At 40.3% G+C, this 22,611-nt stretch overlaps 2 protein-coding genes across 6 annotated transcripts in view; one reads left to right on the top strand and one right to left on the bottom strand.

Moving 5' to 3' along the window:
- TMEM209 (transmembrane protein 209) overlaps nt 1–9,758 on the bottom strand; it is a 40,419-nt gene extending 30,661 nt beyond the window's left edge. The window contains exons 1-5 of one of the 5 annotated variants that reach the window (XM_032275980.1): nt 9,637–9,758; nt 8,291–8,427; nt 8,112–8,170; nt 7,218–7,349; nt 6,532–6,773 (exon numbers count right to left, since the gene is read on the bottom strand). In XM_032275980.1, the coding sequence (XP_032131871.1) occupies nt 6,532–6,773; nt 7,218–7,349; nt 8,112–8,170; nt 8,291–8,427; nt 9,637–9,639 (573 nt within the window). In that variant the 5' untranslated portion in view covers nt 9,640–9,758. The other 4 variants (XM_032275982.1, XM_032275978.1, XM_032275981.1 and 1 more) reach the window with 4 other exon arrangements.
- A 2,074-nt stretch (nt 9,759–11,832) lies between these two features.
- Nucleotides 11,833–20,486, top strand: SSMEM1 (serine rich single-pass membrane protein 1). The gene is made up of 3 exons (XM_032275977.1): nt 11,833–12,644; nt 17,265–17,319; nt 19,816–20,486. The coding sequence occupies exons 1-3, from the start codon at nt 12,462–12,464 to the stop codon at nt 20,301–20,303; spliced, it is 726 nt and encodes a 241-aa protein (XP_032131868.1). The 5' UTR covers nt 11,833–12,461; the 3' UTR covers nt 20,304–20,486.
- Nucleotides 20,487–22,611: the final 2,125 nt, after the last annotated feature.

Here is a 22,611-nt window from a genome sequence, read left to right as displayed (position 1 = left end):
CTCTTGTTACCCAGGCTGGAGTGCAATGGCGCAATCTCGGCTCACCGCAACCTCCGCCTCCTGGGTTCAAGCAATTCTCCTGCCTCAGCCTCCCGAGTAGCTGGGACTACAGGTGTGCGCCACCATGCCCAGCTAATTTTTGTATTTTTAGTAGAGATGTGGTTTCACCATGTTGACCAGGATGGTCTCGATCTCTTGATCTCGTGATCCACCCACCTCGGCCTCCCAAAGTGCTGGGATTACGAGCGTGAGCCACCGCGCCCGGCCTTTAAGTTTTATTACAATTCTATAAAGTGAACTAGGTAGTGGCGTTGCCATCTTTTCTGTATTTGGTAATAACTCATATTGAATACCAAGTATTTAAGCAGTTATTATATGTATCAGGCGATGTGCTAATTATGCTTAACATATACACTGTCTTATATTTTCAATAACAGGCAAATATGATTACTATACTCACACCTTATGAGTTTAGGTAACCTGCTAAAGATCATACCAGGATTTCAAACTTGTTTTTTAACTTGAGTTTATGTTAACATGTTGTTTTACTGGGTCAGAATTAGCTGTTCATACCCCAGCAAAATATTAGTAACTTTTAGAAGATGGGTAAAAGATACATAGGAATTCACTATATTAAAACTGGTCTCTTCATTTTTGTTAGTCTGAGATTTTCCATAATAAAAAGTCTGTAATGTAACTGTTTCTTCAAAGTTTAAAAGAACTTAATAATAAAACTTAAAGGCTGCACAGCCTTCTGCCGATGTTTTTTTTTTTTTTTTTTGAGATGGAGTTTTGCTCTTGTTGCCCAGGCTTGGAGTACAATGGCATGATCTTAGCTCACCACAACCTCTGCCTCCTGGGTTCAAGCAATTCTCCTGCCTTAGCCTCCTGAATAGCTGGAATTACAGGCATGCTCCACCATGCCGGGCTAATTTTGTATTTTTAGTAGAGATGGTTTCTCCATGTTGGTCAGGCTGGTCTTGAATTCCTGACCTCAGGTGATCCGCCCGCCTCAGCCTCCCAAAGTGTTGGGATTACAGGCGTGAGCCACCGTGCCCGGCCAATGTATCATTTTTAAATTTTCTCTCTCATTTTGGTTTTCTAATTCTTAGCCAATTTTGGCTTTTTTCCCCACCGCCCAAGAAAAGTAATGTATTTCATTAGCTTTTCCAAATTAGTTGTTTGGTTCAATAGACACTGATGTAGCATCTATCTATATTCCATATACTGTACTAAGGAAACAAAGATGAATAAAAACACATAATCCTGTGCTCAAGAGGGTTATAGTCTAAAGGAAAAAAAGTGAACATTATCATACACTGAATGTTTGTGTATTCCCCAAATTCACATGTTGAAGCCCTGACTCCCAATGTGGCTGTTTTTGAAGTAAGGGGGTAATTAACTTAAGTGAGGTCATTAGAGTGGGGCCTTGTTCTGACAGGCTCAGTGTCCTTATATGAAGAGATACAGAAAGGACACGTGAGGGCAAAGCGGCTATAAACCAGAAAGAGCACTCACCAGAAACCAAACTGGCAGGGACCTTGATCTTAGACTTCTAGCATTCAGAACTATGAGAAAATAATTTCTGTTATATCACACAGCCTGTGGCATTTTTTATGGCAGCCCAAGCAGACTAATACAAGCAATTATTTAAAAATATTATGCTTTATTTGATATATCATTATGCATATATTTTAAGGTGGGAATATAAGGCGGCATGGTGACTACGAAACATGGTATGGGGCCAGGTGTGGTGGCTCATGCCTGTAATCCCAGCACTTTGGGAGGCTGAGGCAGGAAGAATGCTTGAGTCTAGAGGTTTGAGACCAACCCAGGCAACATACCAAGATCCCATCTTTACCAAAACAAATATACAAACACTGTACAGTGTTTCCTCAAAAAAGTAAAAATAGATACATAAACTCTACTTCTTGATATATACCCAAAAGAACTGAAAGCAGGGACTCAAACAAATATCTGTACAGCCATGCTCACCGCAGCATTTATTATTCACAAAAGCCAAAAGGTGGAAGCAACCCAGGTGCCCATCATCATATGACTGGATAAACAAAATGTGGTATACGCATACAATGGAATATTATTCAGCCTTAAAAAGGAAGGAAATTGTAACACATGCTACAATATGGATGAACCCTGAGGACATTATGCTAGTGAAATAAGCCAGGTAAAGGACAAATACTGTATGATTCCACTTACGTGATGTACCGAGAGTATCAAATTCAGAAGACAGAATAGTGGTTGCCAGAGACTCAGGGAGGGTAGAAAAATAGAGTTAATTGTTCAATTGGCACATTGTTTCAGTGAGGAAATGAAAAGTTCTAGAGACAGATGGTGACAGCTGAACAATTTGAACACATTTAATGCTACTGAACTGTGTATTTAAAAAAGGTTAAAATGGCAAATTTAATGTTATATATGTTTTTTCACCATTAAAAAAACAAAAAAAGGATGATATTAAGAGTATTTTCAGCAGAGAGAATAAAAGATGAGTAACAACACAGGGACATGAAACGTTTATGGCAATAACTATTCTCTGCTCCTACCATAAAATGTAAAAATATCCATCATGGTTTAAACTTCTCTGTTTCCTTTCCTAAATCCTCCATTTCAATTTCTCCTTAAGTCTACATCTTATTTGCCCTGTTGATTTGACAGATTTGTCTATTTTATGGTATTTCCCAGGCACACAGAGAAAAGCTCTTAGATAACAGTTCCCTAACATTTGCTTTTATCATTATTTTAAAAATAGCTTGAGATACGATTCACATACCATACAATTCACTCATTTAAAGTGCATAACTCAAATGTGTTTTAGTATGTTCACAGGGTTACACAAGCCATCACAATCTAATTTCAGAACGTTCTTGTCCTTCCTTCCACTAAAAAAGAACTGATTAGATATCAATCCCCTTTTCTCCTTCCTTCCCATCCCAATTCTAGATAACCACTAATCTTCCTGTCTTTATAAATTTGCCCATTCTGGACATTATAAATAGAATCGTGTAATATGTGGTCTTTTGTGACTAACTTCTTTCATTAGCATAGTGTTTTCAGGACTCATCTATGTTGCACCATGTATCTACCATTTTTTCTGTATCCCTCTTGTTGTACTCTTCTAATTCTGACCTGAATTCTTAGTACATCTATTTTTATATTTCAAAACAAAAATGGGCAAGGTGAGGTGGCTTACGCCTGTAATCCCAGCACTCTGGGAGGCTGAGGTGGGCAGATAACTTGAGGTCAGGAGTTGGGAGACCAGCCTGGCCAACATGGTAAAATCCCATCTTTACTAAAAATAAAAAAATTAGCTGGGCATGCTGGCAGGTACCTGTAATCCTAGCTACTCGGGAGGCTAAGGCAGCAGAATCGCTTGAATGCAGGAGGCAGAGGCTGCAGTGAGCTGAGGTCGCACCACTGCTTTCCAGCGTAGGCTACAGAGTGAGACTCTCTCAAAATAACCCCCGCCAAAACAAAAATAAAAACATTTAAGGTTAAGAATTTACCATCGCATATAACTTTTACTATATTGATAAATTCTGATATTGAAGCATTCTTGTTTTCCTAATAGTAATTTTAATTTAACCTAATTTCTAATTTTAACCTAATTTCTAAATTTTAATGGTGTCTTTCAAACTTTTATTTTTAATTTCTAGTTTTATTTTTGTTTTGGTCAGAAAATACAACGTGTACAATTCCATGAACATCTCAAATAGAAAGGTGCAATATTCCATAGTATTCTTATGGAGGCTATCTTATTAAATGTTATTCTCAAATATTTTGTGTCCTTATTTGTTGCCTACTTTATCAGACATTGATAATGGTAAAGTCTTCCAATACAGTTGTATTTACTGATTTCATGTTACTAAAGGTTTCTGCTTTACATTTTATGATGCTGTATTATTCAATACACAGGGATTGTGATTGTAACTATTATTTCTTCGTATGATTTTTTTCCATCAACCTAAAATGACCTTTTGTCTCATATAATTCTTCCTCCTCTAAAGTTATACTTTGCTAACACTACCACCTTATTTTTGTGTTTTCCTGATGTGTCTTTGTCACCTTCACTTTCTTTTGATATTTTCTTGACGCATCTTTTAAGACTTTTTAAGAAAAGAAAGATTAAGGTAAAAAATCTTAATTCATTATTTTTTCCCTCTAACTTGTAAACAGAAAGATGCACAAGGCAGAAGAAATAACTGGAAAAGAGCGGGAAGAAAGGGAGAGTTAAAGTAAGAAAAAAAATATTTCTTTTTTTTTTTTTTTTTTTTTTTTTTTGAGACGACGGAGTTTCGCTCTTGATACCCAGGCTGGAGTGCAATGGCGCGATCTCGGCTCGCCGCAACCTCCGCCTTCTGGGTTCAGGCAATTCTCCTGCCTCAGCCTCCCGAGTAGCTGGGATTACAGGCAGGCGTCACCATGCCCAGCTAATTTTTTGTATTTTTAGTAGAGACGGGGTTTCACCGTGTTGACCAGGAAGGTCTCGATCTCTTGACCTCGTGATCCACCCGCCTCGGCCTCCCAAAGTGCTGGGATTACAGGCTTGAGCCACCACGCCCGGCCAAAAAATTATTTCTTTAAAAATAAAAATTATACTTGATATTTTGGTGGTGTCACTTTTGTACAAACAGAATATAAGCTATGATTTCTCTGTTTTTTGAAGCAAAAATGCATAGTGTTTGACAGTTTTTGTCAACTCTTCTAACACTGTTAGTCCACAATGAAACTGCTCTACACAGCACTAAAAACGTATCAAGAGAACAGAATCAACCAGAAAAAGACTCTAATATCTAAAATCACATGTAACACAAAGGAGGATCCAGGTCAATCAAGGCAAAAATAATTTATGATATTGGGACAACTAATTATCAATTTTAGCATAACACAAAAATGAGAAAATTCTCTATACTATGCTGGGGGGGAATCAATTCTGAAAGTGAAAAAATTTCTAAATTTAAAAATAGAGCAAACCATAAGGAGATAAACAAATAAGATTATTAAACATTCAAAATTTCTGTACATATATTGCTATAATTAAATAGCAACCCAAGAAAAAAATTCCGAGGATACAGACCCAAAAGACAAGTAAGTAAAGAATAACTCTTGATTTAGCTATGTGGCTTTGAAAGAAATGTATGTTAAAAGTTACAATAGACTATAGTCATGTTTCTTATTAGCAGAGATTTATTTTTAAAAGAAATTAACTTGATGGTCAAGAGTGTGGTAAAATAAATACTCATACGTTTCTGTGACAATGTAAATTGGTACAATTATTTTGGATAGACACTCCCGTCCCAAATTGATCAAGAATTTTATGTCAAGAGCTATTTAGTACACATTAAAAAGTTTATAAAGTCAGCCGGGTGCGGTGGCTCAAGCCTGTAATCCCAGTACTTTGGGAGGCCGAGGCGGGTGGATCACGAGGTCAAGAGATCGAGACCATCCTGGTCAACATGGTGAAACCCCGTCTCTACTAAAAATACAAAAAATTAGCTGGGCATGGTGGCACGTGCCTGTAATCCCAGCTACTCAGGAGGCTGAGGCAGGAGAATTGCCTGAACCCAGGAGGCGGAGGTTGCGCCTAGCCGAGATTGCGCCATTGCACTCCAGCCTGGGTAACAAGAGCAAAACTCCGTCTAAAAAAGTTGCATTTATCTATGAGTTATGAATTTTTACCACATACTTTCTCACAAAAATCTAAGTTGTACAAAATTTTCAAAATTCTATTACCTGTCAAAATTAATTTTAATATTGGATAACCGGTAGTATGGAATTTCATTACAAAGAAACATGTAAATGGATAAGGGCAGTGTGTTGGTTTCACCTCCAGAGTCTCTTAACTAGCAGCTATAGAGATATTAGCCCAACACAACAGTGACAGCATCTGAAATGATCACTCTCCTTTTATGCCCCTCTTATATTAATAGTGTTTTGCTTCAGGAAGGAGTCAAAATTTCAATTTGTCAATCCTGTTTCTATTAATCCTACAAATTAGAACAAAGTTTCACATTACGTGGGAGTGGGAATGAAGGTTCCTACTATTCCATGGAAAGTGTCCATAATCAAGAATCATTTGTGCTCATTGTGGGGGGGGGGTGGGGAATAAAAGAAACTATGTGACAATCCCAACTTTTAGCTTAGAAGACACTCCAACATGATAAAACACACTAAAGCTCTAAAAGGGTATGCAAAGGCTTCACACAACAAAGGGAAAACAGGAGGAAAAGTAACGAAAGTAACAAAATCATCACAGTTTCAACTTGTTTTAAAGACCGCTGAAAGATCCTAGATGGTGAACCTAAGTTCATTATCTCTGCAAAGGCTAATTTTTCCTCTTTCATTTGAAGATGTGTTTAAAATGTTGTGTTCTATTCTTGGTTCTGAAATGGGTGATCTGGGCAAGTCAAGTCTCAGTTTGCTCAGATAAAACAAGTTTGGCTCATTAGATGAATTTTAGTATACCTCCTAACTCTAAAATAATGTGACTGGACAAGACAAGAGAGTCATTACCTTATTGTAACCACTGACGGGCGAGTAGGTCACTCCAGGGCTATAAGAACCACTGCCACCTGAGGACAGACTTTGCAGCTGAGGGCTGTAACCAGTCATACAGCTGGTGGTGAACTTGGGACTGGTACTGGGCGAACGAGATGGGCTATAACTCAACACACTCTGACCCTGAATTGAAGGGGAAGGTGGAGAGGGAGGGATTTGGCTTGCTGCCAGATCATGTGGAGGAGTAGTCTGTACAACTAGAAGGAAAAAAAAACAACATATGTGTATGTATGCACAAAGAAAATTTCTATGAAAATATATTTAAGCAACTAAGTCATTTTTTTTTTCAGGGAAAAAAGTTAACAGAGTGACTTGGTTGTTAAATCACAGAAAGTATTATTACCAAAGGACCAAAGGACACAAATTAGGTGTTTACTATTTCCAGAGTTCAAAATTAGAAACTGGTTTCAACTCAGCAAGAGTCATTTAATTTTAATTGTACCCGAACAATGGAACAAACTTCCATGAAACAGCTGAATGTATACAAGTAGGAAATGATAGTCATTGGTCATAAGACTATTGTATCGTTTAGGATAACTGATGTCCCTTCCAGCTCTGAGTCTATGAAATGGGAAAATTAAATTGAGAAAGATTTATTGGCAACCTTTTCCCCACGTTTGCAAGAGATATAAAACACTCACCAGCTGTTTTCAACCCTAAAAGTGTTTGCTGTCCAGGACTAACAACCAGACTTGTTGGTGCCACAGTATATTTAAAATATCTCCAAAAATCAAATAAGGCATTAAGGCTGAAGAGAGATGCAAGGGCAAGCTCTGGAAGAGAACAATTTATTTTTTTATAAAACGGGGGTGAGGAGGGCATCTACTGGAGAACACAAAAACCTGCTATACTTAGCAAACTAAAATTACTTTCTCATTCTTACCTTATCGCTCATAAAATCTGTAATTTAATCAACGTCTACTCTGTGTGGGGTGGTTGGGCCCAGTGGCTCACGCCTGTAATCCCAGCATTTTGGGAGGCCAAGGCGGTGGATCACCTGAGGTCAGGAGCTCGAGACCAGCCTGGCCAACATAGTGAAACCCTATCTCTACTAAGAACACAAAAATTAGCCAGGCGTGGCAGCGTGCACCCATAGTCCCAGCTACTTGGGAGACTGAGGCAGGAGAATGATTGAACCTGGGAGGCAGAGAAATGGTGCCACTGCACTCCAGCCTGGGTGACAGAGCAAGACTCTGTCTCAAAAAAAAAAAAAAAAAAAAAAAAGGTACAGATGTAGAGAGGGCATTTCAGGAGAGTAACAAAACCAAATCTCACTGACCTCTAAAGTTATTTTTCCTCACATAACTCATAATTACCTGATAACGTGTTGTTTACTGATTGTCTCTCTAATAAAATGTTCCTTTCATAATAACAGGGTTTTACCTTGCCCCCTTTCTGCTGTATTCCCAGTTTTTACAACCCAGCAGGCAGTCACATACTTGTTGAATAAGGAAATGCATACTAAGCTGAATTAAACCTGAAAGCAGTTTTTCATTGGTAGTAAATTTAAGTTACAGTGAAAATTAATTACTTACCAATATACCAGAGAGGCCAGTATGTCACATTGTAATATGAACTAATCAATTTTCCAGTCCTAAAAGAAATTAGAAAGGGTTTCCAATGAACTTGAAGACACCAAAAATCGAAACAAACACAGAAACCTGTGGAACCAGCATTGGTTTCTTACATTTTCAATTTGGGTTGATTCACTTACATTTCAGTGTATATCATACCAGCCATAGATACATTTAGGAGTCCCCAGGCCAAAACCACTTTCCTAGCCTCTGTTTCTTTCCTCATCTTGATGGTTCTGTCAATAAGGGAAGCACTAGGGTGTGTCTCCCCCTGCATCTATGAAAAAACAAAAAGCACAGGGATTAACCAAAATTTAAAACCAAATATTGCATCTCGTATAAAGGTAAATGAAACTGCATATACTTTCTCTCATCTTTAAAATGTCTTACCAAAACTTTTTCCATTTTAGTATCAGTATATGGAAAGGGAACCAGAAATTATACCTTCATTGGCATTACAGTGTAATCAACAGAGAAGTGGCTGGTTATTTAAGAACAATTTGAGGCCGGGCTGGGTGGCTCACGCCTGTAATCCCAGCACTTTAGGAGGCCGAGGAGGATGGATTACGAGGTCAGATCAAGGCCATCCTGGCTATTACAGTGAAGTCCCACCTCTACTAAAAATATATTTTTAAAAAGTTAACTGGGAGTGGTGGCACTTGCCTGTAGACCCAACTACAAGAGAGGGTGAGGCAAGAGAATCGCCTGAACCCGGGAGGCGGAGGTTGCAGTGACACTGTACTCCAGCCTGGGCGACAGATCGAGACTTGTCTCAAAAAAAAAAAAAAAAAATTAATACTTCCAATACGTAAAAAATGTCTTATTTTGTAATTTAAGGGTTGGTGATTATGTCTGCATATACTTTGTATTTTGTCTTTGGAGGATGTTACAAGGAGTAGAGAAGTCTAATTTCAGAACTCAAAATCAAGTTTTGGGAGAATATATTCCCTATCTGTTGTAAGTCATAAAGACTCTCCGACATCCTCATGCAGATGCCGTTACTATCTAAACAACTTTGCACGTGGACGGCTGTACTCCAGGGATCTCCCTTGTGTGTGTGGATAAAGGATAAGGATTTAAGTTTTAGTGATGCGGTGGTGAGGGGAATAGGAGGGAGAGGGGAAAACGTGCATTCAGTTTTGGTCCACGTTGGGATTTATAATTCCTTTGTTCAGCTAGGCTCAACTCTTACAGACAGTAAAAAACTTGTTTCAGTGACGAGTAGTATCCCACAGAGCACAGAGCAATGGCCTTCGCGCCACTCTGCCCCCGCGTCCCAACTCCCCATTCCAGAGCTTCCCTCCCCGGCTCCCTCCGCATGAACTTCCAGCAACCCTATTACTTCTTTCTTCCCTTCCCCTAGAGTGGCGGGACGCCTAATCACATCCTCCCTTGGCTGAACCCCGGACAGATCAGCAGGCGCGGAACTCCCACACCCCGCATGGACTCCAAGACAGGAAGCACAAACATGACCCCGAAAACGCACCATGTCCTCTGGCCGGAAAACGGGGGCTCCCGCCACTCTTTACTGCGCATGCGCGAAGCCAAGCGCAAGAGGGAGGTGACTGGCTGGCGGCTCTAAAGTTACCGGAAGAACTGCGCAGCCTCTTCTCGCGAGAAAGGGAGGGGTCGCGGGCCAGGTCGCTCGAACGTTACCAGGGAAACAGGTCTGGGTTTAGTGGCTCCCACTGAACTGCGGGAGAAAACTGAGCAGCAAAATTCAGACTAGGTTCTGAACCTGCAGTAAAAAGTAATAATTATAACAAGCTGAATTTTGTATCTATTAATATAATTTTAGCTTCCCTAGGCCATTTATGGACTGACATGTGTAAACTGATTAGGCAGAGTGGCTCACCGTAGGATGGAGTGCGTGATAGGGTGGCCAGACACCATCAATGACAAAGCAGTGACAAAGTATTTCTTTCCCCTGTGTTAAAATGTCTATATCAAGAGTTCTGACCCCATGTAAATTCTTTTTTTTTTTTCAGTAAAGACGGGGTTTTGCCATGTTGACCAGGCTGGTCTCGCCTGATCTCAGGGGATCCGCCTGCCTCGGCCTCCCAAAGTGCTGGGATTTACAAGCGTGAGCCACTGCGCCTGGCCTAAATTCTAAATAACTGTGTAATAGGGTGCAGTAGTAACAAGCACACCCAAAATTTGTTTTATTGAAGTTGCTAGTGGTTTTGAGGTTAAAAAAAAAAACACATTTTCCTGCTTTTTTTTTGGAAGAACTTCTCATCCTGAGGAAAAGGTTGAGCTTGGTTTTATTTAGCACAAATACCTACCAATGTGCCGCTGAGCCAGGCGCAGGGATATAGAAAATAAGAGCTCTGGGCCGGGCGCGGTGGCTCAAGCCTGTAATCCCAGCACTTTGGGAGGCCGAGGCGGGTGGATCCCGAGGTCAAGAGATCGAGACCGTCCTGGTCAACATGGTGAAACCCCGTCTCTACTAAAAATACAAAAAATTAGCTGGGCATGGTGGTGCGTGCCTGTAATCCCAGCTACTCAGGAGGCTGAGGCAGGAGAATTGCCTGAACCCAGGAGGCGGAGGTTGCGGTGAGCCGAGATCGCGCCATTGCACTCCAGCCTGGGTAACAAGAGTGAAACTCCGTCTCAAAAAAAAAAAAAAAAAAAGAAAATAAGAGCTCTCTGGTTACTGCCCACGGGAGCTCAATTCTGGCAGAAGCCCACAAGTGCACTTCGAAGGCAGATGAGGTGGGTGCGATGCGCCCCAAGGAGGCACGTCCAGCCCAGCCCCAGCTCCCGCGAACTTCCTAGAGGACATGACGTGTTAGAGTCAACAACCAGAAGCCCAGAGTCTGAGGATTGTTCCGAAGTGTGCCTCCTAAGAAAAACATTAAGCCATGTCACAATAAGCTAGTGGATTATTACGTCATGTATGTCCAATGGCCGAAGTTTTTCCTAAAATGATCCTAAGGTTAATACCACGTTTTATTGTATAGTAATGAAAATTGGCAGGTATGCTATACTCTTAAAGAGCTAACTTTTTAAAAGTAAGTTTTATCATTTTTGGATTGCGTTAGCAGCAATGTTGTTTTGCTCTAGTTTTAGATTTAGAGAAGAACGAACTTTAAAATTGTTAAAAGTGAAAGGGCTCCAGGTGCAGTCAAAATCAGAATACTGGTTGGGAGGCCGAGGCGGGTGGATTATTTGAGGTCAGGAGTTCAAGACCAGCCTGGCGATATGGTGAAACCCCGTCTCTTTTCTAAAAATAAAAAAGCCCGCGGTTGTGGTGTGCGCCTGTAATCCCACCTACTCGGGAGACTGAGGCAGGAGAACTGCTTGAGCCTGCGAGGCGGGGGTTGTGGTGAGCCAGGACGGTGCCACTGCATTCCAGTCTGGGAGACAGAGCGAAACCCTCTCAAAAAAAAAAAAAAAAAAAAAAAAATAGAATACCGGTTTCCCACCTGCTTTATATATGACTCTTTCCTAAGAAGCAATTGTATGCATTTGATGTAGTTTATAAAGCACATCCGTGTTTTTCCCTCTTAATGTAATCCATAAGCTATTGTGCATTTATTCAAGGTTTAAAAAAGAACACTACTGATCAAAAGACAGTGGGCGATATGTATTAGGGCTGCCATAATGAAATATCACAGACAGGGTGGCTTAAACAACAGAAATTAATTTTTTCATAATTTTGAAGGCTGGAAGTCTAATATAAAATTTTCAGCATGTTTGGTTTCTCCTGAGGCCGATCTCCTTGCAAATGACCACCTTGTATTGTGGCCTTGATTTCTGTGCTCATGAATCCTTGCTGTCTTATAATGGTACCTGTTGTATTGGATTAGGGCCCTATCCATATGATCTCATTTAACTTTAATTACCTCCTTAAAGGTCCCGTCTCCAAATACAGTCACACTGGAGGTTAGGGCTTCAACATATGAATTTTAGAGAACATAGTTAAATCAGTAATACATTAGAACTGTCTATAATAATTTGCAATGGCATGCTACATATAAAAGAGACTGAATTAAAATGAGTGGACACCTTAAACACTTAGATGTAAAGGTAGGAAAATATATACAAGTTTTAGGGGAAAAAAAATTAAGGTAGAATGCATCATGTTGAGGTATGAGGGAAGATACCATAAACATTCGCAGAAGTAATTTAAATAAGCCTTCCACAAACTTAGAAATCCAAGAAGCATTTGTCAATTCCTAGAACAGTTGCTGAAGTATGTCATAATAGGTTGCCAAGGAAATTATCATACATCATGGAGGGAGTAAAGTAGTTCCCAGTCATCTTCATCCCTTTGAGCATGGTTTATTTTCTGAGCAAGAAACCATCATGGGAGACCTTTTTTCCTTATTTTGGGAGGTAGATCCTCCCCCCATACCTTTAAGTTTTGCCATTCCAAGTCAGGACTATGAATGCCGGAGGGATGACTCTTGTGGGACCATAGGGAGCTTCCTGCTTTGGTATTTTGTCATCATATTTGTCCTGATGTTCTTCTCTAGGGCTTCTGTCTGGGTAGGATATCTTTTTTCATTTTAAATAATATGTTTACTGTACACTAGGAAATGTTCCATAAAATACATTTACTGTACTTCGATGAAACTACTTTTTAGGAGTTGTTTAGTTTTAAAAAATAATACAATCTTATTCTAGAGAATCCAGGAATATAGAAAAGGATGAAGAGGAAAACATAAAACTACAGTTACCTTCTTTCCCAGAGATAACCACTGTTAACATTTTGGAGAATGTTCTTCCAGTTTGTTTGTTTGTTTTCTCTGTCTCTCTATCCCAAAATCTCTCTCTCCATTTCTCTTTGATCTTACACGGTTGGCATTATGTTGTATATATTTTCATATCCTGCTTTTTAAGCTTAATAAAATAGTGGAAATGCTTCTCTATATTCACTCAGCAGCACTTTTAATGACTGCATAATTTTCTGTCTTTTGATTGTACCAAAAAATTCTGCAAGTTTGAAACATTCAGATTGTTTACAGTTTGTCCGTATGCTATGTAATGCTGGCATAAACCTCCCTGCTGGCTAATGACTTCCAAATCCCTTTTCTAGCCATGTGATTCTAATCAAAGACACAAAAGTTGTCATATTGATAGGATACGTGCTGTAGGATTTGGGGATTTTTAGAATGAGGTAATACACTTTCCTGCATAGAATAAGATGCAAAAGTAAACAGAACTAAAGTCACTGCTAAAATGCCATTGTCTTAAGAATGAGCTATCCCACTTTATCAGGACTGTGATGCCTCCAACATATTATGAGTAACCAAGCTCTTTTTTTCTTGAGATGGAGTCTTGCTGTATCACCCAGGCTGGAGTGCAGTGGTGCAATCTTAGCTCACTACAACCTCCACCTCCCGGATTCAAGCGATTCTCCTGCCTCAGCCTCCCAAGTAGCTGGGACCACAGGCAAAAGTCATCACACTCTGCTAATTTTTGTATTTTTAGTACAGATGGGATTTCACCATGTTGGCCAGGCTGGTCTGGAACTCCTGACCTCAAGTAATCCACCCACCTTAGCCTCCCAAAGTGCTGGGATTATAGGCATGAGCTGGGATTACGGTGGGTTACACACCCACCTGTAACCAAGCTCTTATAATTCACTGACATGATATCCTTGCTGGCTATTAATACCAGGCTGATGATTAAGAAAACCACCATCATTTAGCATTATAGCCAGAGCCCTGGGCTGGCAGTGGTCAGTAAGGCTTAGTGCTCTATGAGCTCTGGATGGGGAGGGGAAGATTTGTTATATCCATGCCAGCTGGATTCCATTCTAATAATCAAAGTCTCTTTGGTGACCACCACCTCCTGATGCAGAAGAGGTTTCATCTAAAATCTTAATGCTTCTTAAGGTAAATACTTTGCCAAAAGGAGATTTAGAATAGTGATAGCTTGTATGTGTCTTAGACTCCCTAGCTAAGTATATTGAATTTGTCTGGCCTGGCAAGAAAAGCTACTTTAAAAAATTAACCAAAAAAAATTGAAATTGATCAGTGACAATTTCATCAAGAATTAAAAGGCCTAAGCTATTTTTCTGCTCCCTTGCTTGCATCAGCTCTTTGGAGTCATAGAGCCTTGAGCTTCCAGGACCTCAAGAGAGCATGTGGTCCAACCTCCTGTTTGTAGGCAAGTGAGTTATCGTTATCCTTCCCCCACTCATTTTTTACTGATAAGGCCCAAGGAAATTAAGTGACTTGTCCAATGTCACAAAAGTGGTTAGTGACAGAAGGAGAATAGACCCAGATTTCCTGTCATATTATTTGTTTGCTTCAAAGCATACTTTGAAACGTCCAGTTAAATCTACTCGCTCCTGATTAAAAACCTTAATTATTTTAGAGGTTTCGTCTTTCACTTTATACCCTTGTGGCAGCTACAATCGGCTGGACTGCTTCTTCTGAAGGGTCCCAGATTTGAAATCTGAGAACCATATGAGAGCTAGTAAAGGAGGATGGAATTTTTCCTTCACTTTGAACTTCTTCATTTTCTCTGCTAAACTCTGAGGCTTTATTTGCAAACCTTGAAGTAATGGTAAAAGCGCAATGGAAATGTGGTGGTAATTATCCTCCAACAGGCAGCACGCCGATTTCCTCTGAATTAGCCACTTTTTAAAGCGGCATTTACCCTTTTGCTTTCAGACTATAAATACTATATTTAGTTTATATGTTTATTTCGTGTTTATTCAGATTGCTAGTGAAGGTATTTTTCTGGACAACAGTAGTCCAAACTCCTTATTTTGCTTATGTGGAAACCGAACTTAAGAGGTGCTAAGTGGCTTGGAAAAATCACAGAGTCACTTAGTGGCAGAAAGAGAGCCAGGGCCCACATTTTCTACTCTGCCCCTCAGGGCAGGCAGTTCTGCTGTTTTCACTCACTGAGTCACACACAAAGACAGTTAATAAAATGCTTTTCAGAACCACAGTTCATATGATTCCACTTAGCTTAATGCAAAATCTTTCTTTTGATTTTGTGGTTATTTTTTGATTTGACATCAAATGTGAGAGCTTTCTGTGGATATGACATAAGCCTAATAAGCGTTTTTAAGCACCTTCTCTCGTCTGTTACAAAAGTACACATTATATAGAAAATGTGGAAATGATAGGACAGAGACAAAACAAAATAAAAATCACTCTAAATTATGCAGAAATAACCAACTACTGTTAACTTTTAGGTTTATAGACTTCCAGTCTTTTGGTTTTCTTTACACATGTTAAATTTATCTTTTTTCTTTTGTATAACCTAATCTAAATGATACATATTAAATTTAAAATATTTAGCCCCTTCCAAAAGTATTTTTAGAAAGCAGTATCTTAAAAGAGAACTCCACTTTCAAGGTCTTTGGAATGATTGCTGTAACCCAGAAAGCAAAAAGGTACCTCGTTAAAGATGCTTGCCTACCATTGCAGAGATCAGATATTAAGAAACAAATGAGCTGAGGATCTTAAATTGCAGTTACAAATACCCAAGTATGGCACTTTTCAACCCAAAGAAATTTGACTTCCGTATAAACTCATTTTGTTCCTTTTTCTTTCTTTCTTTTTTCTTCTTCTTTTTTTTTTTTTTAATAGAGACGGGGTTTCTTCATGTTAGTCAGGCTGGTCTCGAACTCTCAACCTCAGGTGATCCACCCGCCTCGGCCTCCCAGAGTGCTGGGCTTACAGGTGTGAGCCACCGTGCCTGGCCTCATTTTGTTCCTAATTATAGACAGTTCGAAAAATTAGAAGAGAAAAAGTCCATTTCACCACTTAAAGCCAACCATTGCTATCACTTTTATATGCTTCTTAAAATCTTTTTTTCCCATATTTTTAGCTGACTTGTGCTCATACTGTATCTATAAATTTGCATTTTGATGTTTAACCCAGTATGGTAGCACACTTATTTCCTCATGTTATGACATACTTTAATTGTAATAATTTTATAACTATTTATTATATAATTGGACTATAATTTACTTAAACCATTGTCTACTTTTGAACGTTATATATCCTAATTGTGCTGCGATGAATGTTTCTATGCACAAAGCTTTCTTTTGAGGGTTATTTCTTGCTGATAGATTCCTGGAGAGAGAATTATATGTCAAAGGTGTTAATGAAAATTGCTAGTTTTTGTTATTTTCTGAAAGAGTTGGTTTATATCTCTGTCTTTTGGCAAAAGCACTTTCAGCATCAGAAAGTGGGACGGTAATCTGAAAAGTGGGACAAATATATTTATGGAGTATTGAGGCAGAGTATTTGAAATTAGAACTATTCAAAGAAATCCATTTCTCCTGGTTCCCATATTCACAAATAATATATTATGGTTGCATTTTGGAGGAAACTTTCGGGGGGATTAAGAAGATATGAAGTTCATGAATGCAGGTAAAGATCTTAGTGTATGTAGATGTCTTCTATCTTAAATAACTATCAATGATGTACCCTGATCAAATGTCCTTTAAAAACTAATCTGAGTACTATCAAAATTTTTTAAACAGTATTTCTCTGTAATATAAATGGGTACGGGAAAACTTTATAAGCTATAGCTCCTTATCAGTTTATTCTCTCTCAAGTCTGTTCCATTTTGCTTGGTTCAAAACATTTTGGTAGATTCTGCTATCAAAGCATAGTCTTAAAGGGAAGTGGAAGTAAGATCACTACAACAGGAACTCAATACATACTTCATTAGCTTATTATTTAACTCAGTAAGTACTTGTTTAAACTGAATGTTTAAAATTAGACATTGTCAGTCCAGGCACGGTGGCTCATGCCTGTAATCCCAGCACTTTGGGAGGCTGAGGTGGGTGGATCACTTGAGGTCAGGAGTTTGAGACCAGCCTGGCCAACATGGTGAAACCCCATCTCTACTAAAAATACAAAAATTAGCTGGGCATGGTGGTGGCATGCCTGTAATCCCAGCTACTTGGGAGGCTGAGGCAGGAGAATTGCTTGAACCCGGGAGATGGAGGTTGCAGTGAGCTAAGATAGTGCCACTGCACTCCAGCCTGGGCGACAGAGACTCTCAAAAAAAGATAATAATAAAATGAAATTAGACATTGTCAATGGGCCTTGGCAATAGTGTATTTTTAACAAATAGATATTAGTGAAAAATAACTGAGATCACTCTTACTAACCTATATTTCTGAAACAGATGTCTGAGGATAAAAAGGATGAAGACAGTGAGACAAGTGCTTCAGTAAGGAAAGGTGAGAAGCAGTGCATATTTGGTATTGGACTGTGAGGGGAAAAATATGTGTGGTGTTGCACACCTGTAGGCCCTGGCAATTCAGGAGGCTGAGGCAGGAGGATTGCTTGAGCTAAGCAGTTCAAGACCCTAGCCTGAGCAACATAGTGAGACCTAGTATCTAAAAAAAAAAAAAAGAAAGAAAGAAAGAAAGAAAGAAATTTGTGCTGAGTGTGAGAAGCAAACAACAGAGATGAACAGCCAAGAGCATTGTAAGACTTTGCACACTAGAGAAGGCCCATTGGGATTAAGTGAGTTCTTGCTTTTGGACTCCCTAGTGCAGAGGGACAGTTTAGCTGCTTGGCTAGAAACTATGATGTACTGGGAGGTGGGTGCTCAAGTTCTCTTTTCACTCCTTAGCACTCTCTTTTCACATTGCTTGCCCTTCCCACACACTTATTGTTAGTGTTATTACAGGATTATGAGCTGTCTATGACATCTTTTCAACAATCTATAAGCTGTTGTGAGCCAGTAAATGTTTAACAACTGGCTGTCCCAAACTCGTGTGTGTACATATGTTTATTAAAAATTTTGGCTGGGCATGGTGGCTCGTGCCTGTAATCCCAGCACTTTGGAAGCCTGAAGCAGGTGGATCACCTGAGGTCAGGAGTTCGAGACCAGCCTGGCCAACATGGTGAAACCCTGCCTCTATATTAAAAAAAATTTATTTTTAATGATATAAAGGTTGCATATCATCTCAGTACCTCTGGAGGCTGAAGCAGGAGAACTGCTTGAGGCCAGGAGTTCAAGAACAGCCTGGAGAACATAGCAAAACCCTATCTCTTGAAAAAAGAAAATTAGCTGGCATGGTTGTTCACACCTGCAGTCTCAGCTACTCAGGAGGCTAAGGCAACAGAATCACTTCAGCCTAGGAGTTTGAGGCTGCCAGTGAGCATGATCGTGCCACTGCACTCCAGCCTGGGCAACAGAGTGAGTCCCTGACTAAAAAAATTAAATACATAAATAAAAGATATATATTACATTATTTATAAATAATAAAATACACAAGACTCCTTATGGTCAATTTCATATAGAAAACCGATTCTCTCAAAACACTCTCCTTGATTTTTTTTTTTTTTTTTTTTTTTTTGAGACGGAGTTTCGCTTTTGTTACCCAGGCTGGAGTGCAATGTCCCTATCTCGGCTCACCGCAACCTCCGCCTCCTGGGTTCAGGCAATTCTCCCGCCTCAGCCTCCTGAGTAGCTGGGATTACAGGCACGCGCCACCATGCCCAGCTAATTTTTTTTTGTATTTTTAGTAGAGATGGGGTTTCACCATGTTGACCAGGATGGTCTCGATCTCTTGACCTAGTGATCCACCCGCCTCGGCCTCCCAAAGTGCTGGGATTACAGGTGTGAGCCACCGCACCCGGCCTTGATTTTTGCGAGATCCTTGAATGCTTAGCCAACCCCTGGCTGCAATTGATTAACAAGTATAGTTCCTTCATGGAGTTAAGGAGTGAGATGAAAGTGAAGCAGAAGATGTATGTTGGAACTTAACTTGGTTGTCAGTGATGTAAGTGACTTCTTTACTGGAATGGATAATAGTTTTAAAATACTGGAAGAATATTTCTTCATTTTGGAGTGTTAGTCACAATGTAATGGCTATAGGGATGACACTGAAATGTAATCTGCATTAGTAACATGTTCTCCATTATTTTCTTAAGCCTAGACGATCAACAAAGCCATACATCAAGCCCTGATGTTTAGTGTTTGCTGGTTTTCATGGTATAAATACTTCCATCAAAGCTGGTTTTAAGCCACCCACATCATGTCACTGAACATGGAGTTGGGAGGAGATGTGCAGTACAGCACGCTTAACACAGTATTTCCAACATACAAATACAGCAGACATAAAAAACCAGAAGAGCACACAGCATAATCAAATGTAGTAAGATAATTAGGAAGTGATGGGTTTTGAGTACTTATTACTATCATTTTTAGCAATTGAATTTATCGTAAGTTGGTATAATTTAATTTTTAATAATGGCTATGTATAACCAACTCGCAAAATTCCTGAAAGTTTATCAGCTCTTCTGAGTGGGTACGAGCCAACTTCAGCATACCACTACATAAAGGAAAGATCCTTCTTAGTTCCTGCTCTGCAAATCACATTCCTAAGTACATGCTTGAATCTTTAAGACTTCAATTTTCAAAGGAAAAAAAAGGTTCTTTCCTGGAAAAGTTTAGAGATCTTTTCCTTTGATCTTATGTCTAGGATCCACAAAACTTCAAAAGTGGTATGTCAAGCATCTAGCTAAGCTTTCTTGTCTGCAGGAGTTGGGGCATGGTACTGGAAAACGCAGTCAGCTGCCAACATTTGCAGGCAACTGGAGAAAAGCAGTGGCTTGACAACTGGCCACTAAGAGTGAGCTCACACATGCACAGATTTCTTAAGTAATATGAATTTATAGTAATCAACAATGTGACTAGCTTGATTTGTTTCATTGGCTGTTAGCAGGCAAAGAGACTTCCTATCAGTGGCAAAGCGAAGATGGTGCCTGGGATTCTTTACAAACAATGAAGAAACCAAAGCAGAACCAACTTACTCCTGTAACCAACTCAGAAGTGGCTTTGGTCAATGCCTATCTTGAACAAAGACGAGCCAGGTGCCAGTCTCAGTTCAATGAGGTAAACCAGGACCAACGTGACAGTGATACTACGGAGTGTGGCAGTGAAGAATCTAACTCAGGAGCCTCCTCGTGGAAGGAGAGTGAAAGTGAACACTACCCATCACCAGACAGTATTAAGAGGAGAAAAATGGCTCAGAGGCACAAGAATCTGGGAAGTTACCAAATGAGAGAAAGGCCCTGCCTCCATTGCAAAGCCATGAGAACCAATGAATGGTTGGTGCACCATTTCCTACAAAAGGCTTCGGTAGCACCCTCAGTGAAAGGAGACAGTCAAGGGGAAAGTTCCACACCTGACATTCATAAAATTCAGTAAAATCTGAATTTTATTACATTATTCCCTTACTTGAAGCCAAATGAAAGAGATGAATAAAACGTGAAAAATCACCAGCGCTCTAGGTGAGGAGACTTTCACAACAAATTCTCTCTAACAAACGAAAACATACTTGGAACCCAAGAGGTAAAATCTTACACAATTCTTTGTTCCAAAAAAAAAAAAGCCATCTCAAATGTGTTTATGGCACCATTGGAACGCCGAAGATCTGTATCCACTATCATTTTTTTCATTTGAAACAGCACAAGACAGATATTTTATGCCTTGAGTGTATATATTTTATGTCTGTAATACAAATAAGAAAGCTTTTTGAAAATATCTATGTTGAGAAACTACTTAAATGTTCAGATGTTTTGCTTATCTGACTGACTGAATGAGCTAGGTGAAGTTGGTTGGAGTAGAATTGCCCCATCCTCTCTAGGTTTGACCCTACAAGAACTGTATTGCCATACATGTCAGCTAGGGGCAGGTGAGGAAGAGGAGCTCAAGAAGCTGGAATAAGATTTGATTCCTAGAGTAGGGAGGAGAGGCAGCATGACCCAAAAGACAGTTGGGTGGTGGCCTACCCACGGTTGTCATCCAAAGTGCATGGGAAGTGTTAAAGGAAAAAGTATTCTCCACCCGGAATACAATAATGACAAGTGGGGATTTATAGCCAAGGAGCAGTAGGAGGATGTCACAGGATGGGAATTACTAAAGGGAGACATCAAACATAGGGCGATTCCTGCTAAGTGACCTAACAGGATTGATGCTAAAGGAAGGCCAAGGACTTACACATCAAAAGTGGGGAATGAGGCTGGGTGCAGTGGCTCACACCTGTAATTCTAGCAATTTGGGAGGCCAGGGCAGTCGGATCACCTGAAGTCAGGAGTTTGAGACCAGCCTGGCCAATGTGGTGAAACCCCGCCTCTACTAAAAATACAAAAATTAGCCAGATTTGGTGGCACATGCCTGGAGTCCCAGCTCCTCAGGAAGCTGAGGCACAAGAAAAACTTGAACCCGGGAGGTGGAGTTTGCAGTGAGCTGAAATTGTGCCTCTGCACTCCAGTCTGGGTGCTAGAGAGAGACTCAGTCTTTAAAAAAAAAAAAAAAAAATGGAGAATGAAGAATTTATCAGTTACTAAGGATGGGGGTACTCTCGGTAAACTTATCCAGCAGGATTCTTGGCAAAATTGGGTTGGGCAGGTCAAAGACAGGATGGGGCCAAGGTCGAGGCCTAGTTGAGGAAGAAGGCTCAGAGGAGCCTGACTGAAGTTTGGCCAAAGGGAGAGTCTTTGTCACAAGTTAGGCTCAATCCAGGCATAGTTGGGGCTAGGTTTTCCAGTTAAGTGGGAAACACAGCTGTGGGGAATGTAAGCAGGCCTAGGTAGATGGGTGGCCAATCTGGAAATCATCTTCCCAGAATAGGAATGAAAAATAGGGTGGATGGGCCAGGCATGGTTTCTCACGCCTGTAATCCCAGCACTTTGGGAGGCCAAGATGGGCAGAGCACCAGGGAAGGAGTTCGAGACCAGCCTGGCTAACATGGTGAAACCCCATCTGTACTAAAAATACAAAAATTAGCTGGGCGTGGTGGTGCATGCCTGTAGTTCCAGATACTCGGAGGCTGAGGCAGGAGAATCCTAAAACCCAGCAGGCGGAGGTTGCAGTGAGCCGAGATTGCAACACTGCACTCCAGCCTGGAATGAGACTCTGTCTCCAAAAAAGAAAAATAAGGTGGATGACAGGACCCCAGCTGGGACAGAAAACAAAGTCCAGATCCCAGAGGAGAGGCTGGCGAGGAAAAGATGAAGCAGCAGGGACCCTTATCATGGGGCTACAGTTCAAAGCAGGGTTTGAGTCTTGGGGAAAGGCTGGGTGCAGTGGCTCACGCCTGTAATCCCAGCACTTTGTGAGGCTGACAGGAGGATCCCCTGAGTCCAAGAGTTCGAGACCAGCCTGGGCAAAATGGTGAGATCCTGTCTCCATTAAATAAATAAATAAAAAGTCTTGGGTAAGGTCTTGGGTACTATGTATGGTTAAGACCACAGCCTAATACTAAGGACAGAGCCTTTCATGGGAGACGGGGAGGGGATGGGGACAGAGACCAGAGAGCTGTGACTTTGGGCCCAGGAGTCATTCCTGATAAGAGCAGATTCTTCAACTGAATGCAACAAAGATCCCTGAGAGACAACGAGGGAGTCCCAACGACTGGGACTAGGCTACTAGAATCCAGGAAATGGGGTAATATTTCTGAGCCTATTTGTGGAGGCTTTGTCTTATTCAGATTGCCTCAGGATTAGAACAGGTC

This window comes from Sapajus apella, unplaced genomic scaffold (assembly GCF_009761245.1).
Source record: "Sapajus apella isolate SASKATOON/1434 unplaced genomic scaffold, GSC_monkey_1.0 scaffold7, whole genome shotgun sequence".
Classification (NCBI taxonomy): Eukaryota; Metazoa; Chordata; class Mammalia; order Primates; family Cebidae; genus Sapajus; species Sapajus apella.
This window is presented reverse-complemented; position numbering and strand designations above follow the sequence as displayed.